Genomic DNA, 26,400 nt, shown 5'->3' with positions numbered 1-26,400 from the left:
GGATAAAGATGGTCATTATGATCCCCTTATACATACCCAGAGGTCCTGTAGTTTTATGATTCAGTGAATTTGCAAAGTGTAGTCAAAAGAGAACAGAGCTGGGAGCGCCCGGGTGGCACAGTCAGTTAAGCATCTGACTCTTGATTTTGGCTCAGGTCGTGATCTCAGGGTGGCGAAATCAAGCCCCGTGAGGGGCTCTGCATTCATGGTAGAGTCTGCTTAAGACTCTCTCTCCCTCTGATCCTCCCCCCTCCCAACTCTCTCTCTCTCAGATAAATAAATAAATCTCAAAAAAGAGACAGAACAAAGCTAAATGAATATTCAAATTGTGCCACATCCATCCTATGCCAACACTGCTCCCTAATAAAAGGGCATGACCATGGCACAGGCAACGATGGGAATGAATCTCAAAAACATGCTGAAAAACAGAGGCCTGACACAAAAGACCACAAACTATGTGATTCCGTTTATACCATGCCTCAGTTTCTGATTTTTTTTTTTTTTGAATGAGAGAGATTTAAGAAACCAAGATGGTAAATGAAAACTAGAGACCAAATGTAGGAGGGAAAATTATTACTAAGGAATCATACTATTTACATAAGGATGTAAATGGCACTTCCTCATATTTATGTGCATTTTCAGTAAGAATCAGCGAAAAGGATTAAGAATATTGTGCAAAGCATGTTTATACATACATGTTTCACATTTATATAGTGCCACTGATAGCACTCAACAGAAATTAAAAGAATATCCAAACTCCTCCTTGACTAAACTATTACTAATTCAAAATAACATGGTAGGATCATCACAATATTATATTACTTTATCATAATAATTGGCAGTGCAGATATTTCTTCTTTATCCTTACTGTGAGTGCTTAATAATATACTGTAAGTTTTAGTTTAATAACTTTACGGAATTTGCCTAGGTTGCAGGATATATATTGGCTCAGTTCTCTTCACATTTCACCATTCCAATGCCAGCACTCTAGTCCAAGCTACTGTCAGCCCTCACTACTGGCCTCACTAATAGACTCTCAACCTGTCCTTGATTAGTGTTGTGCTAGTAAATGGTTAGCCAGCTCTCTGGGGAAGGGAAAAGCCCTGATCTGCAGGCTTTGCCAATTACTAGGGTATAAATACACCTGCTTCAGCTGATTTCAACTTTCCAATGTAAGATCACCAAGTCTGGAGCTGGGAAAAAAAAAGAGTAACAAACTTGCCTCCCAAGCAGCTCTATCACACCACCGTCCCCACATGTCACCTGAGCTCTGCTTTAAAAGACATGTTTTTAGCTTGTTTTTATTCCCACCAGTCTTCTTTCAATTTTTCCCTGCTCCCAGACATCAGAGAGTGTTTGAACAAGCTTTTCCCTCTGCTGGGAAAGTCCTCCTTTGCTTTCTCACTTACTGAACTAATATCCTACAGAAATTTAGCTTGTGTCACCTCCTCAGGGAAGTTTTCCCTGACCTTCTTGCTAAGTTAAAACTCCTTACTATAAGCCCTCATTACATGATATACCTCTACGTTACAGCCATTGTCACATCCACAATCTTGCATTTCTTGTTGTAATTAATCAATTACCATGTCTCCCTGACTACACTCTAAGTTTTCTTGAAAGACAGCACCTGCTTTTTACTTAAAAACCCCAGCCGGGAGTCCAGTGTGAAGATCAAAGCAAATACTCAAGAATTACCTATTTCTGATGGATTAAGTTAATGAATAAATATCTACCTGAAAGCATAAATAAATATATCCCCCTGAAATTTGTAAAAGAAAGTTGGGGATTAGTCAATATTCGGATTCTTTGATGTGTCTCTAGAACAACTACAGTTTGTGTAATAACTTCATAGATGACATTAGAGAGTACTTAATTTTTTCCAAATTTAACATATATACATTATTCATTCAGATAAAACTAAATAAAAAGAGCTGATAGAACTTTAAATTTGTGTCAAGTACTCTCTAAGAATAAAAGAGGTTTAGCCATTCTTAAAAAATAAGACATCTGTACTAAATGATAGCATCCGTGTCCTTTCAGAAGTAGCTCAAAGAACCTTCTTCACGTCAACGACATGAAGCATTATTACGAGGAGGCCTTGAAACTTTGAGTGAATGACAAGATGTTTACATAAAGCCTTATTTTCACAAATTGAAACAATACACCAAATATCTTAGGAAGTTTAGATTTCTCTATATAAAATAAAACAAAAACACGGAAGTGAACAAAAAATAATAGAATTATTTCTCTCTTCCTCTTACCTCTTTATTTCTAAATTTACAATAGCCAAAAAATCCCTTCATTTCAGATATTGAGCCATAGTATGTACAAAGTACATGAATTTCAACAAACCCATTTCTAATGAAAGCACAAAATAAAATGCAATGCATAACCTATCATGGAAGCAGTACTCTTTTATTCTCTTCAGAGTCTGAATTTTATATACAGCTCATTAAGCACTCATTTGTATGTTAAGTGTGATTTGAGAAATATATAGGTTTGAGTAACAGCTGAGTGGCTAGATATGTGGATATATCTTTAATATTACCCTTTGATTTATAAAGCTTCACACTAAAAGCTTCAATCTCAACATTCTATGCTTATGATCAAATTATTTGAAAATTGTATAGACTCTTTTTGGATCATATAGATTTTTCTATTTTTCTAGCAAAGTTATTCTTTCTATGGTATTTAGGTACCTACCAGACTAAACTAAAAAACAAAATCCACACCTTTATTTTCCAAATTAAGATGAACTTTAGATATATCAATAAGAAAAAATCTGCTTCTTTTCCACCACAGAGCTCAGAATGTAGCTTTCCCTCCTAAAAGATTAGATATTTTCTCCCTATCATTTGCTCTGCTGACAAATTTATACTTTATCCCTAATAGAAATTCCTAATTCTTATTTTTTCTTTGTTGAATGTGACTAAAAACTGATAAATACATAACAATTTTTAAAATAGAAATATTTCAGTCATAAAATATTTCTTACATTCTAAAGTGACATATCAATACAATGGTGTAATCATGACCAATATTTTGGCTTTATTTTCATATGTTTATACTGATAAATCAATAAGCCTGACCTAACTTTAGACAATCATATGCCTAACCAAAATCTCTATCTTACATTGATAAATAACATCTGCTGCTTTTATACAGAGTTTTATCTTTTCAGGTATGTTTTACCTCTTTACCTGGATTATAACATCCTCAAAAACACATTGTCATCTATATTATGTCTCCTGTACAATCTTATGTATTTTGAAGCACATATACTGAGATTATTACAGTTCTTCTTAGCAAGAGATTTGCTGAATTCTGAATTACATGACTCTACTGAGTCCTATGTTTCAAAAATGCAATGGTTTATGAATTTATCATATGAAGCCTGTATAATTAGAGGGGAAAATTTACTTAAAGAAATAATTCCATCCTGAATTTAAAGAAAATACTAGGTATCTAAAGACAATGTCTCAACTTACAACATTCTAATATCTCAGTATTATACTGGTGGATTATTATATTTCCTAATTGGAAATCCAAAAACACAAAACTAATACCATACAAACCTTTGGTAACTTCACTTATAAAAATGTGATATGGTTATTTCCCAAATATATTTGTTGTAAAAAAGTATAAACTTTTTTTTTATGTTCAGTTAGCCTCTGTATAGTACATCATCAGTTTTTGATGTAGTGTTCAATGATTCATTAGTTACGTATAACACCCAGTGCACATCACAACACGTGCCCTCCTTAATTCCCATCACCCTGTTAACCCCTCTCCCTCAGGGTCCATAGTCTCTCATGGTTCGTCTCCCTCTCTGATTTCTCCCCCTTCAGATTTCCCTCCCTTCCTCTGTACTCTTCCGTGCTATTGCTTATGTTCCACGTATGAGTGAAACCATATGATAATTGTCTTTCTCTGCTTGACTTACTTCACTTAGCATAAACCCCTCCAATTCCATCCATGTCAGTGCAAATGGTGGGTGTTCATCCTTTCTGATGGCTGAGTAATATTCCATTGTATATATAGACCACATCTTCTTTATCCATTCATCTGTTGAAGGGCACCTCGGCTCCTTCCACAGTTTATAAACTTTTTTTTTATGTTATATTAATCACCATACATTACATCATTAGTTTTTGATGTAGTGTTCCATGATTCATCGTATAAACTTTTTTTATATTATTTCCTTTCTATTGTGTTTCAGGCATTTCACTATAAAGTAACTTCCACATTGAAAAGAAACAAAGCGTGGTCAAGGTCAAAAAAGTTTCAAAAACAAAGCTGCCCAAGGCCTGAATTCCTAACCACCAAGTTATACCACCTCTCAATAGCACAGCTAGATCAGATAATATGAAATAAAATTAAGCGAAAAACATTTGAAACAAGAAATAAAGATATGCATAATTATACTTTAATGTGATATTTCAATGCCAATGGTTTGAATATAATAAAGAACTGTGACTTTTAAAACTAACGGTGATATTACTACCTATGTTGACCACCTGTTGTTTTGACTTCTTAGCATCTACTCCTGCCTTCTTTTATCAACATCAGCCATATTCAAGTACAGAATCACTCTTCCCCTCTCACTTTCACTCTGCTCCAGAGTTTGTCCTATAACCTGGCTCTAGTCAATCATATCATCGAATACTCCCAGACACAGCAACTGTTTCACCATAGTCATGTCAAATAAGCTAAGCTAGTTAAAAGCAGTGACATTCAGATCTCAGTTTTTGTTTTGTTTTGATTTTGATTAAATCCACTGGATTTATTGAAAAGATAAAAATCTGTTCCAGTAGCTGCAGAAGGTAGTAACATCACCTTTAGAGGACCCTCATTGAAAATGAAAACTACAGAGAGGAAAGCAGAGCAAAGACAGGCAGATGGAAAGAATAAGCCTCCATGACACCATCTGAGTATTAGACCCAGCCATACTTAAGGAAATTTCTATCTCTATACTTTTTAATTATATGAACCAATAAGAACCACTACCCTTGGTTTTTCTGAAACCAATTTACATTGCGGCTTCTCTCATTAGCAAATCAAAGTTTTGAATTAATCACTATGCCTCTGTATTTATATTGTGTTCTTGCAATATATTCCATCTATCAATTAATTCTCAAAATAGCAGTGTGAGAAATGAAGAGCAAAGGTAATCTCCATTTGATACAATGGCCACTATGAATAGCTTCATTAAGATCTCAGTTAATGTTAGAAAAAATTTTAAAATATTAGATGTATTTGCCTTCCTGGTCAGCTGAAATGGTAAGAATATAATAGAGACATTGATCAAGTAATCAATAAGTAATTGAATGTGAAATGTAAAGAGAAAACATATTGAGATTTTAAGAAAAGAAAAACAATGGTAGCTTTACATAAATATAGAAGTCAGAAAGTTTAAGGGGGCTACAGGAGTCATTACTTTGGTTTTAGGCATACCTAGCATAAGATTCTGGTAGGATGTCTAGTTAGACAAGTCAGGTCAGCAACTTTAAATATTAGACTTGCATTCAGAAAAGCCTTCAGAAGAAGAATATATATCTGTAAGTCATTGGTAATATTGATAATTGAAGCTATGGAAGACACAACATAACTAATACTTCTGTGGATTTTTAGATTTCAGGTCCTTTACTAGTATCACTTCACTTAATACAATGACTGTAAAAGGATGGTGATATCACTCCAATTAACAGATGAAGAAAGGAAAGCACAGAGAGCTTAAGTAAAGGGTCCCCAATTTCCATATACATATATATGGATATATCCATATATATGTCCATATATATATATATATATATATGGATACATATATAGTATCAGAATTAGGATTTTAACCAAGGTCTCTCTGACTCAGAAAAACAAAAACAACAAAACGTCCATGAATGAATGAATGAATGAATGATGTTAAGGGAGAATGTTTAATAAGAAAGTAGATTCATAGAATTCAGAGAATACAGAGGAGTATCAGAGTATATGTAGGGTAAAAGAAAAAAAAAAAAAAAGGCCAGTCAGTTAATAGTCTGCTTTAATATACATGTCAGAATAAAGAAGAATGAATATTTATGAACTAAGGAGCGAACAAAGGTATTTTGTGCAAGCAAATAACACTGTTCCCAGTTTTAAGCAGAATCACTAAAAGATAATTAAAAGAATTTAAGAGCCTATTTATAAATATATAGATAACTTATGTAAACTCATACATGTATTGTAGAAAATGCATTTGAGTTTTCTAATATAATTCAATTGGCATATATGAGATGTAATTTTCCTCCTATTAGACAAAAAAATTGGAACCTAAAACTTAGACTATATTAAGAGCAGCTAAATTGTTTTCACTTTTAAACTATATTAAAACTGAATTACAATCATTACTTTCTGAAATGGTTAGTATCTCTTTTCTCTATAATGAGAATATTAATACTATCTTCATGCTATCAAATATATACATTGCTCCATCTGAATTCAACATTATTGAATATAACATTAAGGGACTTTCTAATTGATTTCACAAAGAGTATCAGGCACTATCATGTTCCAGGAAACTCTGTCCTCGGGAACTTATCCAGTAGAATTACATCAGAAACAAACAAGTATGATACAGTGTAAACCAATGGGGAAAACTGAAGTTGCTTCAAGGTAACTACCACCTGGCGCAGATGGTGGTCAGCCAGCAATCACTGGCAACACCACACATCACTTAGTCTCCAATCTGAGACCTTAAAGTGGGAATGGCACTAGTTCACTGGAAAATATCAGTAAACCTTCCCTTTGCATTTATATAATGCATACCTAGAAATATTCTAATTTAATTGCTATTTCAGGTTCATGTAGTTTACATTTGTTATCATTAATTTCTTTGTAAGAAAAAATCTATTATTTATTCAATATAAGATCAAATCTAAATTTAAGTGAAACTTGATCTGTTTAAATAGCAAAAATATAGAAATATTAAATACTGTAAAGTCTTAGAGTAATTTATTTAAAATAGTTACAAATAAGAGTTACAAATAGCAACTTTCATTCCTTATAAAATGCAAACCAACTTTAAGCTAAGAAGTTTATATTAAAAACTGATCACATTTTAGACGACTAAAGCCTGACTATAAAATAAGCCATCCAAGAACAGTGCACCCATAATCACAGTGTTAAAGAAATAAAGTGCTGCATGTCCCTAAGGTAAGCTAACAGAATGAAACTTGAATGGTATACAGTTCCAACACATGAAGGTAGAAGATGCAGAAGTTATTCACTGAGACAGTAAAGGATAGCTTGATATTTAAAATACTATAAAAATTACTTCTGTCCTTTCAATATACTAGTGTTCACACATTCATTATAAATCATAATTTCTGAGCAATTTAATTCTGATCAGTTATCTAATTAGTTTTACAGAGTTCTGAAAAATCCAAAAAATAACTTACTGTTTGGAAGGTTCAGGAAATTTTAGTTCTTCTCTTTTCTTCATTTCTATCGTTGGTAGAACCACAGCAGCACATGAGACTACAGAGTGATAAGAATCCTCCCGGCAAACTGTTTTATTAAAAAAATTAATTGTAAATGTCAAAATTATTTATTGACTATTCTCACTTTCCATTTTCCATTCTTTTATTTTCAAACAAAATAGGTAATTTAACTAAAACATTAATTATCATTAAATTACCCTTAATTATCATTTTCCACTCTGTCGTTCCACTTGCTTGCTGAATGACCCTAGGCAATTTTTCTTTTTTTAAGTCACACAGTGGAAAAGGTGTTGCCAATATGTTATAGTCCTTCATTTAAAAAAGCTTTGCACTGAAGAATAAGAAGTGCATAAATCATATATAGCTAAATGAATCTTTGAAAAATGAACACACCTGTTTAATCAGCATTATGATCAATAAACATTACCAGCACCCTAAAATTCTGTGGTACCCCTTCCCAATCACTGTTGTAGCCTCCAAACTTGACCATTATTATTAAACAACCATAGATTGGGTTGGTCTATTTTGGACCTTTGTATAAAGGAAATCATGCTCTTATGTGTGTGCACTAATTTATATGTGACTTGTTTCATTCAATACACATTTGTAAGACTCATTCATGTGCCACAGCACTTTGTCCATTCTCAGAGCTGTGTAGCAGTCCATTGAAGGAACAGACCACAACACATTTATACATGTTGTTGGTGATGCAGTCCATTGAAGGAATAGACCACAACACATTTATACATGTTATTGGTGATGCAGTCCATTGAAGGAATAGACCACAACACATTTATACATGTTACTGGTGATGCAGTCCATTGAAGGAATATACCACAACATATTTATACATTTTATTGGTGATGGACACTTAGACTCCTCTAGTCTGAGGCTATTTTGAAATGTCTGTAAACATACATGCACTTTTTTTTCTTTTGATGCACAAATAAATTTGTATTGAAAAATACCTAGGAACTGTTCATAGGATATGTCCATATATTTTACCTTCAGCTTTAGTAGCTATTGCTAAACAGTTTTCTGAACTGATTGCACTGATTTGCATTCCCCAAAACAGAAGAAGAGTTTCAGTTGTTCCATGTCTGTATCAACACTTAGTTTGGCCAGTTTTTAAAATTTTAATCTTATATGAATTTTTTATTGCTGCATGACAAATTAACACAAACATAGCAGGATAAACAGCACCCAAATTATTATCTCATAGTTCTGTAAGAAGTCTAGTGAGCTCAGTTGAGTTCTCTGATTAAGGTCCCACTAGGGCAATGCCAGGTTCGCAGCTAGGCCATACTCTTACCTAGAGTCTCTGGGGGAAGAACCCACTTTTGAGCTCACTAAGGTGGTTAGAAAAATTTAGTTTCTTGGAGTAGTAAGAATCAGGTCTCCTTTTTCTTGCTGGCTATTGGCCAGTGACCAGTCTGAGCTACTAAAAGCTCCTCACAGGTCAGTGGCCAATGGCCTGTCTATCAAGCAATGAAGAACATCCTTCACATTGAAACACTCTCATGCTTCAAATTTCTCTCATACTCTGATTTCTTATGCTGCTAACAACTGGGGCGGGGGGAACATTCTCTGCTTTTAAAGGGTTCATGAGATTAGGTTAGGCCCATATAGATGATCTCCTTTTTGATTACCTCAGGGTCAACTGGTTAGTAATCTTAACTACATCTACAAAGTCCCTTTTGCCACAGAACAAAACTTAATTACAGTAGTGACGTCCCATCTTTCCAGGGGAAGAAATTACACAAGGGTTAGATTCATGTGTCAGCTTAGAATTCTGCCTACCACAGCTATTCCTCTAAGTGTATAGTGGTATCACATTGTGTCTTTAATTTATATTTTACTGATAACTAATAAAGTAACTGTAAATTCTTGTTTTACATGATTCTGATAAGCACAAATTTTAGTTATATGGTTTAGTTCAATAATACAAGGAACTCCAAAAAATATGATTCACATTTCAGTTCACATGGTACATCTACTATGTGTGATTGTATAAATTACAAACTTCTCTAGTAGCCCTTCAATCCACAAATCACTACACAAATAAGAAATGTGGATCATGATTAGTGACATAGACAAATTCCTTCTTTCAAAGTCTATCAGTGACAGGTCACCATGCATGGGCTACTCAGATTAAGCATAGACCTCAAAGTATGTAGTCACATTGCTTCCTTGTCTCCCAGTGATAAACTTATGTGACATTTTATAAAAATAGATACTCTAAGGAAGGAATTTGACAGTGGAAGTGAAAATGTAGCAAAGAAATTAAAACTGCTAGTGATGTAAGTGATGTATGAATTAATTATAAATGAAAGGTCAATAATTGTTGATCTAAGTACTCATTTAAAGAACTAAGAGGTGAACAATAAATTGACCCCCTCCCCAATACATAAAGAGGCAAATACTAAATATGGTAGCCACATTAATGAAAGAGAAGGCAAAAATACAATTAAGGTCATGAAAATCATGTGGGACTGAAGTGTGGGACTATGATTTCAAAGTGAAAGATGCTTAAGATCTTAAGGTTCTCCATCTTTCCCCTAGAAATATTTGCTGAAGTCTGAGATATAAAACAGATGACCACTAAAAGCAGAGCTGAATTTAAAGCAATCAAGTGGCACTCAAGAGACAAACATTAGTGTCTACTATGTGTTAAAAGTGGGGGGCTTGTTTCTTCTTTGTCTCTCCAGTGCCATCAAATAGATTTTTGTTTCTTCTTTTTTTTCTTAGTTTTGTCTACTTATTCTTGGCATGAACCTTGAGTCTACATCACACAAAACCATCATAATTGGGAGAAAAAAACTCTATTACAGTTTAAATTTCCACTGCTGCCTTAAATGATGCTAGTGAAGAAAGAGACTAAGAATAATATTCTTGTTTCATTCCTCTGGGATACCACTCACATATTCAATAAATATTTAGTGAATTAACTGCTATGTTCCAAGAATTATGCTTAATGGTAGGATTCTACTGTGGGCAAGAAAGAAATAGCCCCCTCCTCCCAAGTTTTTGGTAAAGCTTCAATTTCTTCTTTTAGAAAAGTTCTCAAGTGTTAGAGCAGTAAGCTTCTTACCAGATTAAGTGAAAGCATTTATCTAGATCTCTATGAGGGAAAATATAGGTATCTTTAAAAAGGAAAAGAGAGAAGTGAGTAGGAAAAGGGCTGTAGGTGAACAAGAAAATTTTTTCAAAAATAAGGAACATTCGTTTGTTCAAGGTAATATTAGTATCAATACTTAGTTTTTATTATCTACAGTCTGGAACAAGTGGCATTGCTCTCAAAGATATAGAAGTTAAAAAACAATGGTCAACAAGTCAATAAAAAATAAGCCTCATTAATTATTACATAATGGAAGTGATAATACACTGATCTAAAGATACATGGTTAGGAGCTTCATGTAAATGACAGAGCTCTTATATTTAGATGAAATTAAATTACACTCAAGTTTTAATATCATTATATTTCATCTATCACAAAATACAAGAATTAGTGTAAAAATGCAAGTTAGGCCAATAAGTAATAGAGAAATTATAACTTCAAAAAAAGTGAATGGAGGAGATATTTGCAAATGATATATCCAATAAGAGGTTAGTAACCAAAATACATAAAGAACTTATACAACTCAATACCAAAAAAAAAAAAAAAACAATTAAAAAATGGGCAGAAGACCTAAACAGACACTTTTCCAAAGACATACCAGATGGCCAACAGACACATGAAGAGATGTTCAACATCACTAATCATCAGGGATATCACCTCATACCAGTCAGAATGGCTACTATCAAACAGACAAGAAATAACAACTGTTGGTGAGAATGTGGAGAAAAGGGAACCCTCCCACCACATTGGTGGAAACAAAATGGTGCAACCACTGTGGAAAACAGTATGAAGATTCCAGAAAAAAAAAAAAAGCAAAATTGAAATACTATATGATCCAATAATTCTACTACTGGGTATTTATCCAAAGAAAGCAAAAGCAATAATTCAAAAAGATATACACACACCTATTGCAGCATCATTTATTTTTTTAAAGATTTATTTATTTATTTTAGAGACAGAGCACACAAATGGGGGGATGGACTGGGAAAGAGGGAAAGAAAAAATCCCAGGCAGACTCCCAGCTGAGCAGGGAGCCCGGACTCGGGACTGGATCTCATGATCCTGAGATCATGACCTGAGCCAAAATCAAGAGTCAGATGCTTAACTGAATGAGCCACCCAAATGCCCCTGCAGCATTATTTATGACAGCCAAGATATGGTATCAACTCTAGATACATAGATAAAAAAAGATGTGAAATACACACACACACACACACACACACACACACACACACACACACACACTGGTATGTTGGTATATTAGTCATAAAAAAATGAGATTTTTGCCATGTGGGACAACATAGGTGGACCTAGAGGTATTATGCTAAATGAAATAAATCAGATAGAGAAAGATAAATACCATATGATTTCGCTTATATCTGGGATCTAAAAAACAAAACATATAACCAAACAAACAAAAACAAAAGAACAAACAAAAAGCAAAACAGATTCATAAATACCTTACAAATTCCTATTTAGGTCACAAAAACTTCAGGTATTTCTGACACAAATGTTAAATTATTGCTAGGGTTTGAAAGGAAATTACACTATAAATTAATGGAAATAAAGTGAAAATCATTATTGTTAGCCAACACAAGTCTCTACCATACTACTTCGTTAATAAGGCAATGAATACATCTTCAAACATTTTAGAAATAGAAGAACACAATACATACTTTTTATGGGACAGGAGAGTTCATATTTGTTCACATTTGTAAGATTAAGCAAATTTTTAAAATAATTAAAGTCATTTAATATGGTTTGCTAATTATCTTGAACTTTGAAATAAAAATGCAACTTTTTCTCATAGTTGACACAGATTGCTTATATATTACACTATACTAAAGGTGAATGTATAAAAATTACTATAGGAGTTAAGTTTGGGTTATTTGACAACAGGTGATTCTACTTTCTTCTTTATGTATTTTTTAGTATTTCCCAAATTTCCTATAGTGATACTTTCTTAACTTTTAAAAACAGAAAAAATAAAATGTACATTAAAGTGTAGTCATCAAAACAGAGTAGATAAACATATGTGTGGGATACTGATATTGGCTTTGAAACAATGGGATTTTTTGAAATTCCTCAGGCAAACAATATTTATGATTTAATCAGATTAAACTTAATTTCATTTTCTGAATGCTTCCCCTTTCCCCAAAGGAAAAACAAAAATCACTTTTTCAGAATGTATTGTAAGTGACTGAGCCAATAAATTGTTCTCAAATTGTTAAACAGATGATTTTCATGTCATGGATTCCCTTCAAATTAATGCATTTCATACTATCGGGGGCTTTAATTTTTAATTTAAATTTTAATCTGAATGACTGAGCCACTGTGCCAAGTTTAGATACTATAAAATTGTAGGAATCCTGGTTTGAGGTAAGAATGATTTCTGTACTTTCCAAGTACATCAAAAGCAAATGGTTCACTACTCAGGCTGAACTCTCATGACGGGAAAAACTGTGGCTTTATGAGAAAGCAGAGAGTGAAACAAACAAACCCCCAATTTTTTATTACTCACATTATGTAATTGTACTTATAAAGACAGTTTTAATCAATGGAAAATATTACTTCTAAATTTTAAAAAAAGTTAAATTTATGGAACAGCAAATAATTATTTCATATACAACTTAAAAAACATGAGCTAGGGTGCCTGGGTGGCTCAGTTGGTTAAGCGACTGCTCAGGTCATGACGTGAGTCCCGGGATCGAGCCCCATGTTGGGCTCCCTGATCAGCAGGGAGTCTGCTTCTCCCTCTGACCCTCCCCCCTCTCATGTCCTCTCTCTCTCTCTCTCTCTCTCTCTCTCTCTCAAATAAATAAATAAAATCTTTGGGCGCCTGGGTGGCTCAGTTGGTTAAGCGATTGCCTTCGGCTCAGGTCATGATCCTGGAGTCCCGGGATCGGGTCCCGCATCGGGCTCCCTGCTCAGCGGGGAGTCTGCTTCTCCCTCGGACCCTCCCCCCTCTCACGCTCTCTCTCAAATAAATAAATAAATAAAATCTTAAAAAAAAAATCTTTAAAAAAATAAAAACAGGAGATATGTCAAGGCATCACATCTTCAAGTAAGTTTCCAGCATCCATGAGTTGAAAAATCAATACATTATCCTCTCTTACTTCCAACCATAGAGCAGATAATAATTTGAGGCACCAACCTATAAATTTATATGCTAAATTTGTTCTTCTGTGAAAAGAATCTTTGTTTAATTGTACTGCATGAATCACAGAAAATTTCATCATAGGCTTCTGTTGCCTGGAATTGTCAGAGTCAGGCTGACTAAAAAATTAAAGTCCCATTTCTTTCTAGACAGATGGAGTCTTTTGGTTAAGATTAGGGTCACTAATCAGGGCATTCTGAGAGGGTCTCATGGAAAAATGCTGTAACTGCATGAAGTCAGTTGTTACAACCACCAGTTAATACAAAAACAAGGACTTGGACATAAGAAATTGACATTTGATTATGAGTTATATGAATGGGAGTTTTAAAATGAGAGAAAGTGTTTGAAAGTCTCAAGAATTACTTATGCTAAGATTTGGTTATAAGCACTACTCTCATTTATTCCTGGGTAGTTAAAAGTATATGAACACCCAAAATGATCCACACTACTGGGACCTCTGCATCAGAAATCTGCAAATCTTGGGGCAAAGTGGAAATCATTTCTAGGTTTAAAATTGAGTAGTCTGACTTTGTCATGTAACCTTTTATTACAAAAAAATATGCTATCATATGAAATGATTCTCCATTTTTAACTGTATTCTATAAAATGTTTCTTTCGGCCTCATAATAAACTAATATTGAAATTGTTACTCTTTTTTTCCCATTTGATATATCAAAATTTCATTTAGTTACTGAACTTCTATCTTTGTTTGGTCTTTTAATTTATAAAATCAATATTAAAGTGCTAGAAAAGCAACATATTTTTAAAATGTTCACAAAAATGCCAAAGATTTGTTAGGAGTGACATTTTTCTCTTTCATGCAAAATTAGAACATAAAAATTACTGAATATGCCTATAGCATAATTAACTGGGTGTTATATGCAAATAATGAATCATGGAACACTACATCAAAAACTAATGATGTCACATATGGTGATTAACATAACATAATAAAATAAAATTTTAAAAAAATGTATCCTTGGTACATCAAATGCAAGCTGAAACAGCCAATGGTTATCTTGAATGTTGAGCGGGAAACAAGCATTTATAAATCCCTCCTGACTGCAGAATAAGAAACTTATGGACAAAGCATTAATTTATTTTAATAAATAGAAAAATATTATCTTATGGCTTTTATAGGCTGAACTGTGCCTCTCCCCCAAATTCATATATTGAAATCCTAACCCTACTACCTTAAAATGTGACTGTATTTGGAGATTAGGTCCCTAAAGAGGTAACTAAGTTAAAATGAGGTCATCATGGCGGGCCCTAATCCAATATGACTGGTGTCCTTATAAGAAGAAAATATTAGGACACAAATACAAACCGAGGGAAGATCTTGTGTAGACACAGAAAGAAGACATCTCTCTGTATATACACCAAGGAGAGATAACTCAGAAGAAATCAACCCTGCAGCCACCTTGAACTTAAACTTCTAGCCTCCATAGTATGAAAAAATAAAGACTGTGGCACTTCGTTATGGCAGCCTGAGCAAAGTAATACAATGGCTAGTTTAGGAAAAGGGCTAAAGAATTACTTTCACGAATATTAATAATTAAATAAAAATAGAAATAATTAAATAAATGGATCACAGAGTTTCAGTCCAAACTCCAACCTAATGACTGAGTCTATATTGCTACTACTCTCCTCTTCCATTTGAGAATCTCTGACAGATGTCCACTTAGGCTATTCAGCTCATGCTTCAACAATTCTAATTATGGGAAGTTTATTATACCTGTCATTCTGGTTGCCTTCTTTCAAATGTGGTCTAGAATGTATAATATAATACATATATGTGTATATATTACATATATACACATATATATAATACATATACCACATATGTATATACATTTTACACACAGACACAAATAATATAGAGAAAACATCAGGAGGAATAGAGTCATAAACAACTATTACTGCTTTCTGCTAACTTAGTAATAAAAAGTGATCAGTATTTCTTCATGTGCACAGCCACCATTTAGCATATAGGACCCTAGGTACATGTTGTCTAGGCTTCCATAGAAGGCTATATACAGGAACAATAGTAGCACTATAGATCCCTAAAGTCTATCATCATTGGCATACATTCCAGACATAGTATTAGAATGACATCATCACTGTGGCCCACCGCTTCTGAGCAATTCAAGTAGAAGGTACATATTTTGTTCATTAAACTTTCCATGTTAAATTCTGCAGGACTGCTAATACCCATTGTGACAGACTGTATTTTTCAAAGATGGTCACATCAATATATATTCCATCCTGTTTGTTTTTTATATTCTCCTTAGTTGTGAGATCTTAATTCCCTTCCTCTGAAACTGTATGACTTTTGTGACTGCCTTGCCTAAAAGAATGTGGTGGAAGTGATGCTGTGTCATTTTCAAGGCTAGGTCCTAGAAGGCACTATGCCTTCTGTCTGGCTCTCTCGGGACACTTGCTGCTGGAACCCAGCCACTGTGTTGGGAGGAAGCCAAGTCTACAGAGATATCCTGGCTGACAAACCCATCAAGTCCCTTAGTTGCCAGCCATTAACAACCACTTGATGTGAGTGAAAGGATTTTGTATTCTACAAAGGCCTTAAACATCACAGAGCAAAGGAAAACTCTCTTGCTACACCCTGTCTCAACTTCTGACCTACAAAAAATCTTGCAGGATGAATGACTTTTGCCGTTCTAAGCCACTATGTTTTAGGAAAATTTGTTACACTGCAATAGACAAACAAAACGTTCATAAATAGCATTTATAATTAATGGCAAAAATTGATTTTAATGCCTCTTGGACAGGTTTTCATTAAAATTGTTACCTAAGTGATATAAGAGAAAAAAATTCTTGACATAAGTGCCACAAAGTTTTGCCTGCATGTTATATGTGTGGGTCATTTATGAATGACAATTGCAAGGGACTGATATTTAAAAATTCTTATTCAGCAATTGTCTACAGCTCAGTACTATGGAAATAAAAAATAATATAAACAGCAAAGTGTATACACACACACATATACATATATATATACACACACATACATGCATATATACATATGTATTCAATTCACCTAGAAAAAAAAATAGTCTGGTAAATGTGCTGACTTTCCCACTTAGGGATCTCATTTCAAACATAGAAAAGAGCCCTGGAGCTATCCTTGGAGCAAGTCTGCTATAGCAAGTACAGACAAATAGGTATTTATCTCCTCTACCACTCAAAACAACACTTTATGAATTTTCCAAGAATACGATGAAATCGTAGTTGTTACTCCTTCTAAGAAAATGTGCACAACAAGGCCTGTATCATTTAAATAAAGCCTAACCTAAAATTTATGTAATCTGATATCTTAGACTCTAAAACCCAGAAAAAAAAAAATCTTAAAGGGAGGAGAAAGAATGTGCTTGATACAGTAGAATATAAAGAATGTGCAAAGCATTCCATATAGGCAATAGACAATGTCCTCAGGTGATGGGTAGTTAAACCAAAATGCATTTTACTGTCATTCTTTCTAGATTCTTTTTTGATGCCTCTTGGACAGGTTTTCATTAAAATTGTTACCTAAGTGATATAAGAAAAAAAAAATTCTTGACATAAGTGCCACAAAGATTTGCCTACGTGTCATATGTGTGGGTCATTTATGAATGACAATTGCAAGGGACTGATATTTAAAATTCTTATTCAGCAATTGTCTACAGCTCAGTACTATGGGAATAAAAAATAATATAAACAGCAAAGTGTATACACACACACACATATACATATATATATATATACACACATACATACATACATACATACATATGTATTCAGTTCACCTAGAGAAAAAAAATGCTTTGCAAATTCTTTATATTCTACTGTATCAAGCACATTCTTTCTCCTCCCTTTAAGATTCTGGGGGGGGGGTTTAGAGTAATATATTCTACTTAGATTTGTCAATGAAGCAAGAATAATACCACTAATAAATTAACATTATCATCTTTTAAAAGAAATATTTTAAAACTTATGGCACAGGAAATATTCCATTAATTATATATAAATAAAACTGTTGAGTATAATTTTCCTATATGTATTGCCATTTATTAGACCAAAAAAAAATCTAATTTACATCTGTGTCAGCTTTTATGATAACCTCACACTTCTTCTTTATCAGCCCAATCAAAGATGCTTTGCCTTGGGAACTTTGTCAGTTAGGTGTTTGCTTGTTTTTAATACTAATGATTATTACATACAATACAATATGAATCAAGGCAATGATGCAAGTTTTAGTTTTTAATCTGCATGGAATTATAATCTAATACAAATTAAAATAGTTATTGAATAACTAGTCACTTTGTATATTTATCCCATGCAATTTACCTAAATCAACAATACAATTTATTAAAAAGAAAACTTCTTAAGTCCATACGTGATCCAGCCATATTCTAGGCTCTAAAGATGTAACAGAAAACAAAACAGATAAAAACACTGTCCCTTCAGGGGATTACTGCTATTTGACTTCAACACTGTCAGAAATGTAGTGGTTGGACTACTTAGGTTCTAGTAAGAGGAAATATTCTCAGTAACTTCTTTTTCTTTTCTTGTCTTCTCTTCTCTTTTCTTTTTTTCCCTTCCCTTCACCTTCACTTTGATTTTTGAACTAGGTTAAATATCATCAACTATTACACACATAATATCAACTAGTTATTGAATAAACAGGCTCTTTGTCTAATAACTATATCTTTCTATCTTTTCCTTATATATCTCTTTTTACTTCAAGCATAAGATAGTCAATGTTATCATATAACAAATAAATCTCCCTCTCTCCTCATTCACACCTTCTTCCCCCTTCTCCAGGCCCTCCTCACCCTCTCCCCTTCCCCTTTCCTCCTCCCTTTTCTCTGCTCCTCTTTTGCAATACCTTTCTGGCTGACCAGAATAAAAGAACAAGTATCATACGAGTTATTAACCTTTGTTGAAAAAATTACACTAGATATATGAAGACTCCCAGGTTATGAGACATAATTGATTAGTCTTTAGTTCTGTAGTACTGACGGTTATTTAATGGGCTTCACTTTGCGGAAGTATGAGGAGCAATATAATCTACATAATGTCCATCCTCACTTTTAAGAAGTTAAATACATTATTCAATTACCTCCTTAAAAAAAACCCACTCTTCAGAATTTTACATATGAATTACAAATCACAAATGTGTAAGGTATATAACTTCAATGGATGATTTAAATAACAAAAAGAACTCCAATATATTGCAGTTAATGGTTTTAGGCTGCTCACCGATTGCTATCATGAGGACAGATTCTGAATTGCCAAGGGGAAAAAAAAGTATTTCCTTTGCTTTCTTCTATTCTTCTTCATATGATGTATTTGTTTCATTATAGGAATCTGTTTATTCTATATCTAAATTTCCACTTAGAAGAGAAAGTGACATTATCAACTAATTTGAGTATGATTTAGTTAGATGAAAAGGAGGTAGGTAGTCCAAATTCAGTAAAAATATAGAGGCCAAAATAAGGACAGCCTTTGAAGAAATTAGCATAGCTACAACCTATCGAGCTGGTGAAAAGGGCCTAAGTAAAAAATTGCATAGGGGCCAAGTTACACAAAGCCACGAATATCAAGTGGAATTGTTGGTATTTCACCCAGTGGGACCAAGGTTTTTAATTCATAAACAAATGTTAAATTTCCACAGGGAACAAATCTTGAATAATATACAGTCGACCCTTGAATAACACAAGTTTGAACTGTATAGGTTCACTTATATGCAAATTTTTTCCAATAAATACAGTATAGTACTGGAAATGTATTTTCCTTATGATTTTTCCATAATAACATTTTATTTTCTCTGGCTTACTTTCTTATAAAAATACAGTGTATAACACATATAACATACAAAATATGTGTTAATTGACTCTTTATGTTATCGGTAAGGCTTCCTGTCAAGTGTATGCTATTAGTAGGTAAGTTTTGGGGGATTTAAAAGTTATACTCAGATTTTCAAATTCAGTGGCCCTAACCTCTGTGTTGTTCAAGGATCAACTGGATACTGCTAGTCCAATGAGTAAAATAAAAGGCTCTAGAAACACATAATCAAATAAGTCAGGATATATAGCAACATTCTGTGCTTTCAACCAAATATGACAAGTTACTGTAATGGCCCAATATTCCCATAAGAGCACCAGGCATTTTAATAGGGAAGAGGAAGGAAACAACAGCAATATGAAACTTCTCTGAATTTCCTCTAGGTCTCTCCCTAAAGGATTAATTACGTGAAAGGATCTAACTTTTCCTAGTTTACTACCAAATCTCTTAGTTCTGAAGCATCACTTTCTCTGTTACAACATTGTCCTCAAGCCCCATTAGCCTTCCTAGATGAATGGAAGTCATGCCTACATTTTACATCCTGAAATGTCCATAAATTATGTACATCTAAATAAGATACAAGCAGATTCCAGGGTGAAATGAAGATTCCCAGCCCACAAGATCTTGAGATAACCACTGCTATCACAAACTTTCCTTTAGATATTCATTGGGACACCGTTTCTGGAAGGCTGCTTATCTCTGCCCAGAGAAAGTATCACTCTTTGAGAAGCTCTTGAGTATGACTGCTTAATAGTCAAATCTTTTGATGTGAGAAATAATTTGCACAGATGCATGAATAATTTTTCATCCTTTTGATAGAGTATTTTTCAGATAGTATGTTTAAATATGTTTTTAAAATTCAAATTTATATTCCTATATATATTTCTTTCTTAGATTATCAAAGCTACATTTGTGTTTATACCATAAAATAAAGCATGAATACATCAGTATCAGAAAATGTCATTAATAATATTGACCCAATCTGCTATCATAGACCATGACACTGCAGCAAGGGCTACTTTGTCATTTACTATGGGGAGTACAAATATTAGCAAACAGAAGCAAAAATTAGTGTCCTTATTAAATAATGGATGATAAAGATGTTGAAGGAATTTGATAAATGTGACTTTTTTGATAAGCTGGCAAAAACCTAAAATAGCTATGAGAAAAAAAAAAAATGCCAGCTTTGTAAAATTCTTATAGAGGTAGTCCAGGGTCAATGTTTCAAATGGCTACACTTTAGCTTCACCCTCACTTATCTTCCCCTTTCTTTGTCATGCTGAAAAAGAACAAATGGCAGCTAGACATTATTAAAGCATGAAGGATGCTCTCTCTGACCATAGTACTAAATTTTGTCAGAGATTGATCCTGGCTTTTAGGGATCTTTTGATTATCTGATCAGATTTAAAAATTTATACTTGGTGGAAATCTGTCTTGTTACTAAAAATATTGCTGGTCTTCCTGACTGCTCTCATCTTTTTCTTTTGTGAGTATATAAAGGTTAATACATAAAGCAGAGGACAGACATAAGTTCAACAGGACTGACATTTGAGCCAGCTCGGGGAACTAACAAATAAAATTTCTTGTTTAATCAACAGCTGAATAGGACAGACTTGGCTACGGCATTTATCAGAAACATATGAGGACTCTCCTTGGCTTGGCTTCTTTCCTCCATGACAGCTTAGTTCCAGAGAGGTCTAATCTCCAAACACTCACCCATCAAAGATGAAAGATTTCTTATTTCTGCTATTAGACACAGCCAGTTACTATGTTCAAGAATACAGATATAAGGTACAAAAAAGTACCCAGACCAACTGTTGCCAGATCCTCACAGATCTCTTAAATGCATTCTCAAAATAAGTCTAATTTGAGTGCCATCTTTCTAAATGGAAAGATTTTGACACAGGTCATTGCTATGGACTGAATAATTGTGCCCCCCTCCGCAATTCATATGTTGAAGCTCTAACCCCCAATGTGATTGCGCTTGGAGATGAAATCTTTAGGAGGTAATTAAGTTCAGATGAGGTCACGAGTGTGGGATTAGTGCCCTTATAGATGTGGTTAGCGCCCTGATAAGAAGAGACACCAGGTCTCTCTCTCTCTCTCTCTCTCTCTCGCTCCCTCTCCCTGTCCTTCTCCCCACTCTCTCACCGCTCTTTCTTCCTTTCTTCCTCTCTCAAAGAACACAGTTGTCTACAGGTCAGGACAAGAGTTCTCACTAACAACTGACAATACTAGCAACTTGATCTTGGAATTCTAGCCTCCAGAACAGGGAGAAAATAAATTTCTGTTGTTTAAACTACCCAATCTGTGGTAGTATGCAGCCAGAGCTAAGGCAATAATATAGGTGAATTTGGGGAATTTGCAATATAAATAAAATAGCTTATATAAAAGAGGCCTTAAAACAAAAGAGAGCAAAATCCCAAATATTCAATTGTCTGGGGTTTTATTTGTTTGTGTTTTGCTTTTCTGGATTGAGGAAGTATCCAAAAGAAACTCAGATTCCAAATCATCCACTTAAAGGATTCCCTGGCTAAAGTGAAAATTTTTATTTATTTTTTATTTTTTAAAGATTGTATTTATTTATTTGAGAGAGAGAGAATGAGAGATAGAAAGCACGAGAGGGAAGAGGGTCAGAGGGAGAAGCAGACTACCTGCTGAGCAGGGAGCCCAATGTGGGACTCGATCCCGGGACTCCAGGATCATGACCTGAGCCGAAGGCAGTCGCTTAACCAACTGAGCCACCCAGGCGCCCCTAAAGTGAAAAGTTTTAAACTCTTTTAGATCCTTCAAAACATAACTTGAACCTGACTGCCTTTATCCTATTCTTCCTTTTTCCTATGTTCCATTATTATCTTTTGTTGCTATTTTTCCTAACTTACTGCCCTTTTCCTCCAGCCAGAAGAAAACCCTCCAAGTTAAATTGCCTCATAAAGTTAAAGCTCCTTGATAATAGGTCAAGTCCCTTGTTCTAAGGGACTTAAATGCTAAGCCCTGGTCTCAGTATAAACTAGGAGTACAGCATACCTCATTTTATTGTGCTTCACAGATAGTGATTTTTACAAATTGAAGGTTTGTGGCAAACCTGGGTCAAGCAAGTCTACTGGTACCATTTTTCAACAGCGTTTGCTCACCTTGTGTGTCTGTGTCACATTTTGGTAATTCTCACAATACTTTTAACTTTTTCAATATGACTATATTTGTTATGATGATCTGTGATCAGTGATCTTTGATGTTATTATTATAGTCACTTTGGGGTACCACAGAATCTGCCCATATAAGAAAGTAAACTTAGTCAATAAATGTTGTGCGTGCTCTGGCTGTTCCAATGACTGGCTATTTCCCCATCTCTCCCCATCTCCTTGGGCCTCCCTATTCCTTGAGACATAACCATATTGAAATTAGGTCAACTAATAACTCTACACACTGGCCTCTAAATATGCAAGTGAATGGAAGTTGTGTGTCTCTCACTTTAAATCAAAAGCTACAAATGATTAAGCTTCATAAGAAAAACATGTTGAAAGCCAAGATAGATTAAAAGCTAGGCATCTTGTGCCAAATAGTTAGCCAAGTTGTGAATGCAATGGAAAAGTTCTACCCTAGTGAACAGATGGATGATAAGAAAGTAAAATAGTTTTATTGTGGTTACAGAGAAAGCTTTAGTGGTCTGGATGGAAGATGAAACCAGACACAATATTCCCTTAAGCCAAGGCCTGACCCAGAGCAAGGACCTAATTCTCTTCAATTCTATAAAGACTGAGAGAGGTGAGGAAGCTGTGGAAGAAAAGTTGGAAGCTATCAGAGGTTGGTTCATGAGATTCAAGGGAAGAAGCCATCTCCATAATAGAAAAGTGCAAGGCGAACTAGCAAGTGTTGACATAGAAGCTGCAGCAAGTTATCCAGAAGGTTTAGCTAAGATCATTAATGAATTATAGCTGCCATAAACAAAAAACATTTTAATGTATATGAAACAACCTTCTACTGGAAGAAGATGCCATTTAGGACCTTTGTAGGTAGAGAGAAGTCAATGACTGGCTTCAAAGCTCCAAATGACAGGGGACTCTCCTGTTAGGGGCTAATGCAGCTGGTGACCTAAGGTAAAACCAATGCTCATTTACCATTGTCAAAATCCTAGGGCCCTTAATAATTATGCTAAATCTACTCTGCCTGTACTCTATAAATGGAACACCAAACATGACAGCACATGTTTACAACATGGTTTACTGAATATTTTAAGTCCACCCTTGAGAACTAATGCTCAGAAAAAAAAATTCCTTTCAAAATATGACTGCCTGGACAAAAAACATTCCAAATATGACTGACTGGGCAAAGAAATTGAAAACTTTCTGGAAAGGATTCACCATGAATGCTATTAAGAGCATTCATGACTCATGGGATAGGTGAAAACATCAACATGGATAAGAGTACAGAAGAAGGTGATTTCAACCCTCATGGATGACTTTGAGGGGTTCAAGAATTCAGTGGAGGAAGAAATGGCAGATATGGTAGAAATAGCAAGAGAACTAGAATCAGAAGAGGAGCCTGAAGATGTGACTGGATTACTGCAACCTCGTGATAAAACTTGAATGGATAAGGAATTGCTTCTTAAGGATTAGGAAAAAAAAAAAAAGTGGTTCCTTGAGATGAAATTTACCGCTGGTGAAGATTGGTTTTTTTTATTTTTTATTTTATTTTTTATTTTTTAAAGATTTTATTTATTTGAGAGAGAGAATGAGAGAGAGAGAGAGCACATGAGAGAGGGTAGGGTCAGAGGGAGAAGCAGACTCCCTGCTGAGCAGGGAGCCCGATGCGGGACTCGATCCTGGAACTCCAGGATCATGACCTGAGCCAAAGGCAGTCGCTTAACCAACTGAGCCACCCAGGCGCCCCCGCTGGTGAAGATTGTTAAAATGACAACAAGGGATTTAGAATATTGCATAAACTTGGTTGATAAAGTAGCAGCAGGGTTTGAGAAACTCCAATTTTGAAAGTTTTGTGAAGTTCTACTATCAAACAGCATCACATGCTGTAGAGAAATCATTCATGACAGGAAGAGTCAATCGGTGTGACAAAGTTCACTGTTGCCTTATTTTAAGGAATTGCCACAGTCACCTCAACCACCACCCTGATTAGCAGGCGGCCAGCAACATCGAGGCAAGACCTTCCACTAGCAAAAAGATTACAACTCCCTGAAAGTTCAGATGGTGGTTAGCATTTTTTAGCAACAAAGTATTTTTAAATTAAGATATGGACATTCTCTTGGACATAATACTATTACACACTTAATAGACTACAGTATAATGTAAACTTTTATATGCACTGAGAAACCAAAAAATTATTTGACTTGCTTTATTGCAATTTCTGCTTCATTGTGGTGGTGTGTAACCAAACCCACAATATCTCAGAGGTATGTCTGTAAAAATTTAAGACTTTTCACAGCCTAGACAGAAGAGAAAGATATTCACAGAGAAATTTAAGATAGTTCTATGAACATATAACCCAAGACTCCTGGGTCACTATCAGTTGGTGTATAGGTTAGTAATTACCTCAGGAAAATAAAGAAGAATGGGAATAACAAATAGAAAAGACTGAAGATGACAGAAAACATCCAAAATTGCATGAAAGAAAGAAAAAAGAGAGAGAGAAGGAAGGAAGGAAGGAAGGAAAAAAGGAAAAGGAAAGGAGAGGAAGGGAGGAAGGAAGGAAGGAAGGTGGTTTAGAAAACCTGTACTGTGGAACAAGATCTTTCGGAAACTATCCTCAAAGTCATTCATCCGAATAGACTGCACTCAAATCAAGTACAGCAAGCAAAGGATAATTTCAAGGATTTAGGGATGGGCATTACTTTAGACAGTATTCAGAAGGAGATCCTGAAGTTGAAGTCACCATAGCTCTCCCTGCATTTTATTTAGTAAATGGCCTTAATCCAGAATTAGGAGATACAGAATAGTCTCTAAGGGGACATTCTGAAAGAGCCTTGGAAAGAAGCGGATTAAGACTCAAAATCAAGAGATGTCTCATTCAACCCCAATCAATATGTATCAGGGGAGGGATATAGTACAAGTATATCCTTTTGCAAATAAGATACAAGAACATGACAGTATGTTTTAATTACTTAAGAAAGTATTTTCAAGTATATTCTTTTTTAAAGTTCTATTATAATGATGATAATCAAAATCATATGGAAATGAAATCAGAACTGCATGTTTTATCATCAGGTCTTCTTAAAATTTTTAACATACTATTATCATATTAAAAATCATTTTTTTCATATTCAAATATGCTTATATTGATCAATTATTTCATTATCTATATTGTGTCAAATAAGAATATATAATTTTCATAATGACTTAGGACCAGAGGCAATCACTATGTTCTCTGACAGTAGAGTAGATAGATGATAAAAGACAGATGGATAGATGGTAGATGAGGAGACAGATAGACAATAGATAAATGGATAGTGGAATCTGTAACTGTCTTTTTTAATGATAATATCAATCTTCATTAATGTCAAGAATGTTAATCTATCATGAAATTTCATGCTTTCCTTCAATAAATCTTTGTGCATCTATTTATTGGGTTATGTTCATAATTTTTTTACGTTACACTTTATGACTTAGCCAGTAAAATAAATTAGTTTCACAAGTATGTTATCCAGGTGCATGAATTAGCCCTTCCTTTTCTTTTCTTACAATCACTGCTTTCATTATTGCTCTATTATAGTACTAATCAATTTTTTCAGTGAATTACCTTAACAATGTCAGTGTCTAGAATTAATGTTTGGCAGCATAAGAACAAAAATAAAA

General features: G+C 34.2%; 1 protein-coding gene across 4 annotated transcripts in view; it reads right to left on the bottom strand.

The window, feature by feature from the left end:
* CCSER1 (coiled-coil serine rich protein 1) overlaps nt 1-26,400 on the bottom strand; it is a 722,113-nt gene that overhangs the window by 411,297 nt on the left and 284,416 nt on the right. For all 4 annotated transcript variants that reach the window (XM_025873454.2, XM_073891963.1, XM_073891962.1 and 1 more), the window contains exon 5: nt 7,437-7,545. In XM_025873454.2, the coding sequence (XP_025729239.1) occupies nt 7,437-7,545 (109 nt within the window). The remainder of the gene's footprint in view (nt 1-7,436; nt 7,546-26,400) is intronic.

The sequence above is a fragment of the Callorhinus ursinus genome, unplaced genomic scaffold (assembly GCF_003265705.2).
Source record: "Callorhinus ursinus isolate GAN/ISIS: 27379988/994484 unplaced genomic scaffold, GSC_fseal_2.0 scaffold4, whole genome shotgun sequence".
Classification (NCBI taxonomy): Eukaryota; Metazoa; Chordata; class Mammalia; order Carnivora; family Otariidae; genus Callorhinus; species Callorhinus ursinus.
The sequence above is the reverse complement of the archived record's forward strand: the minus strand, read 5'-3'. Positions and strand labels throughout refer to the sequence as shown.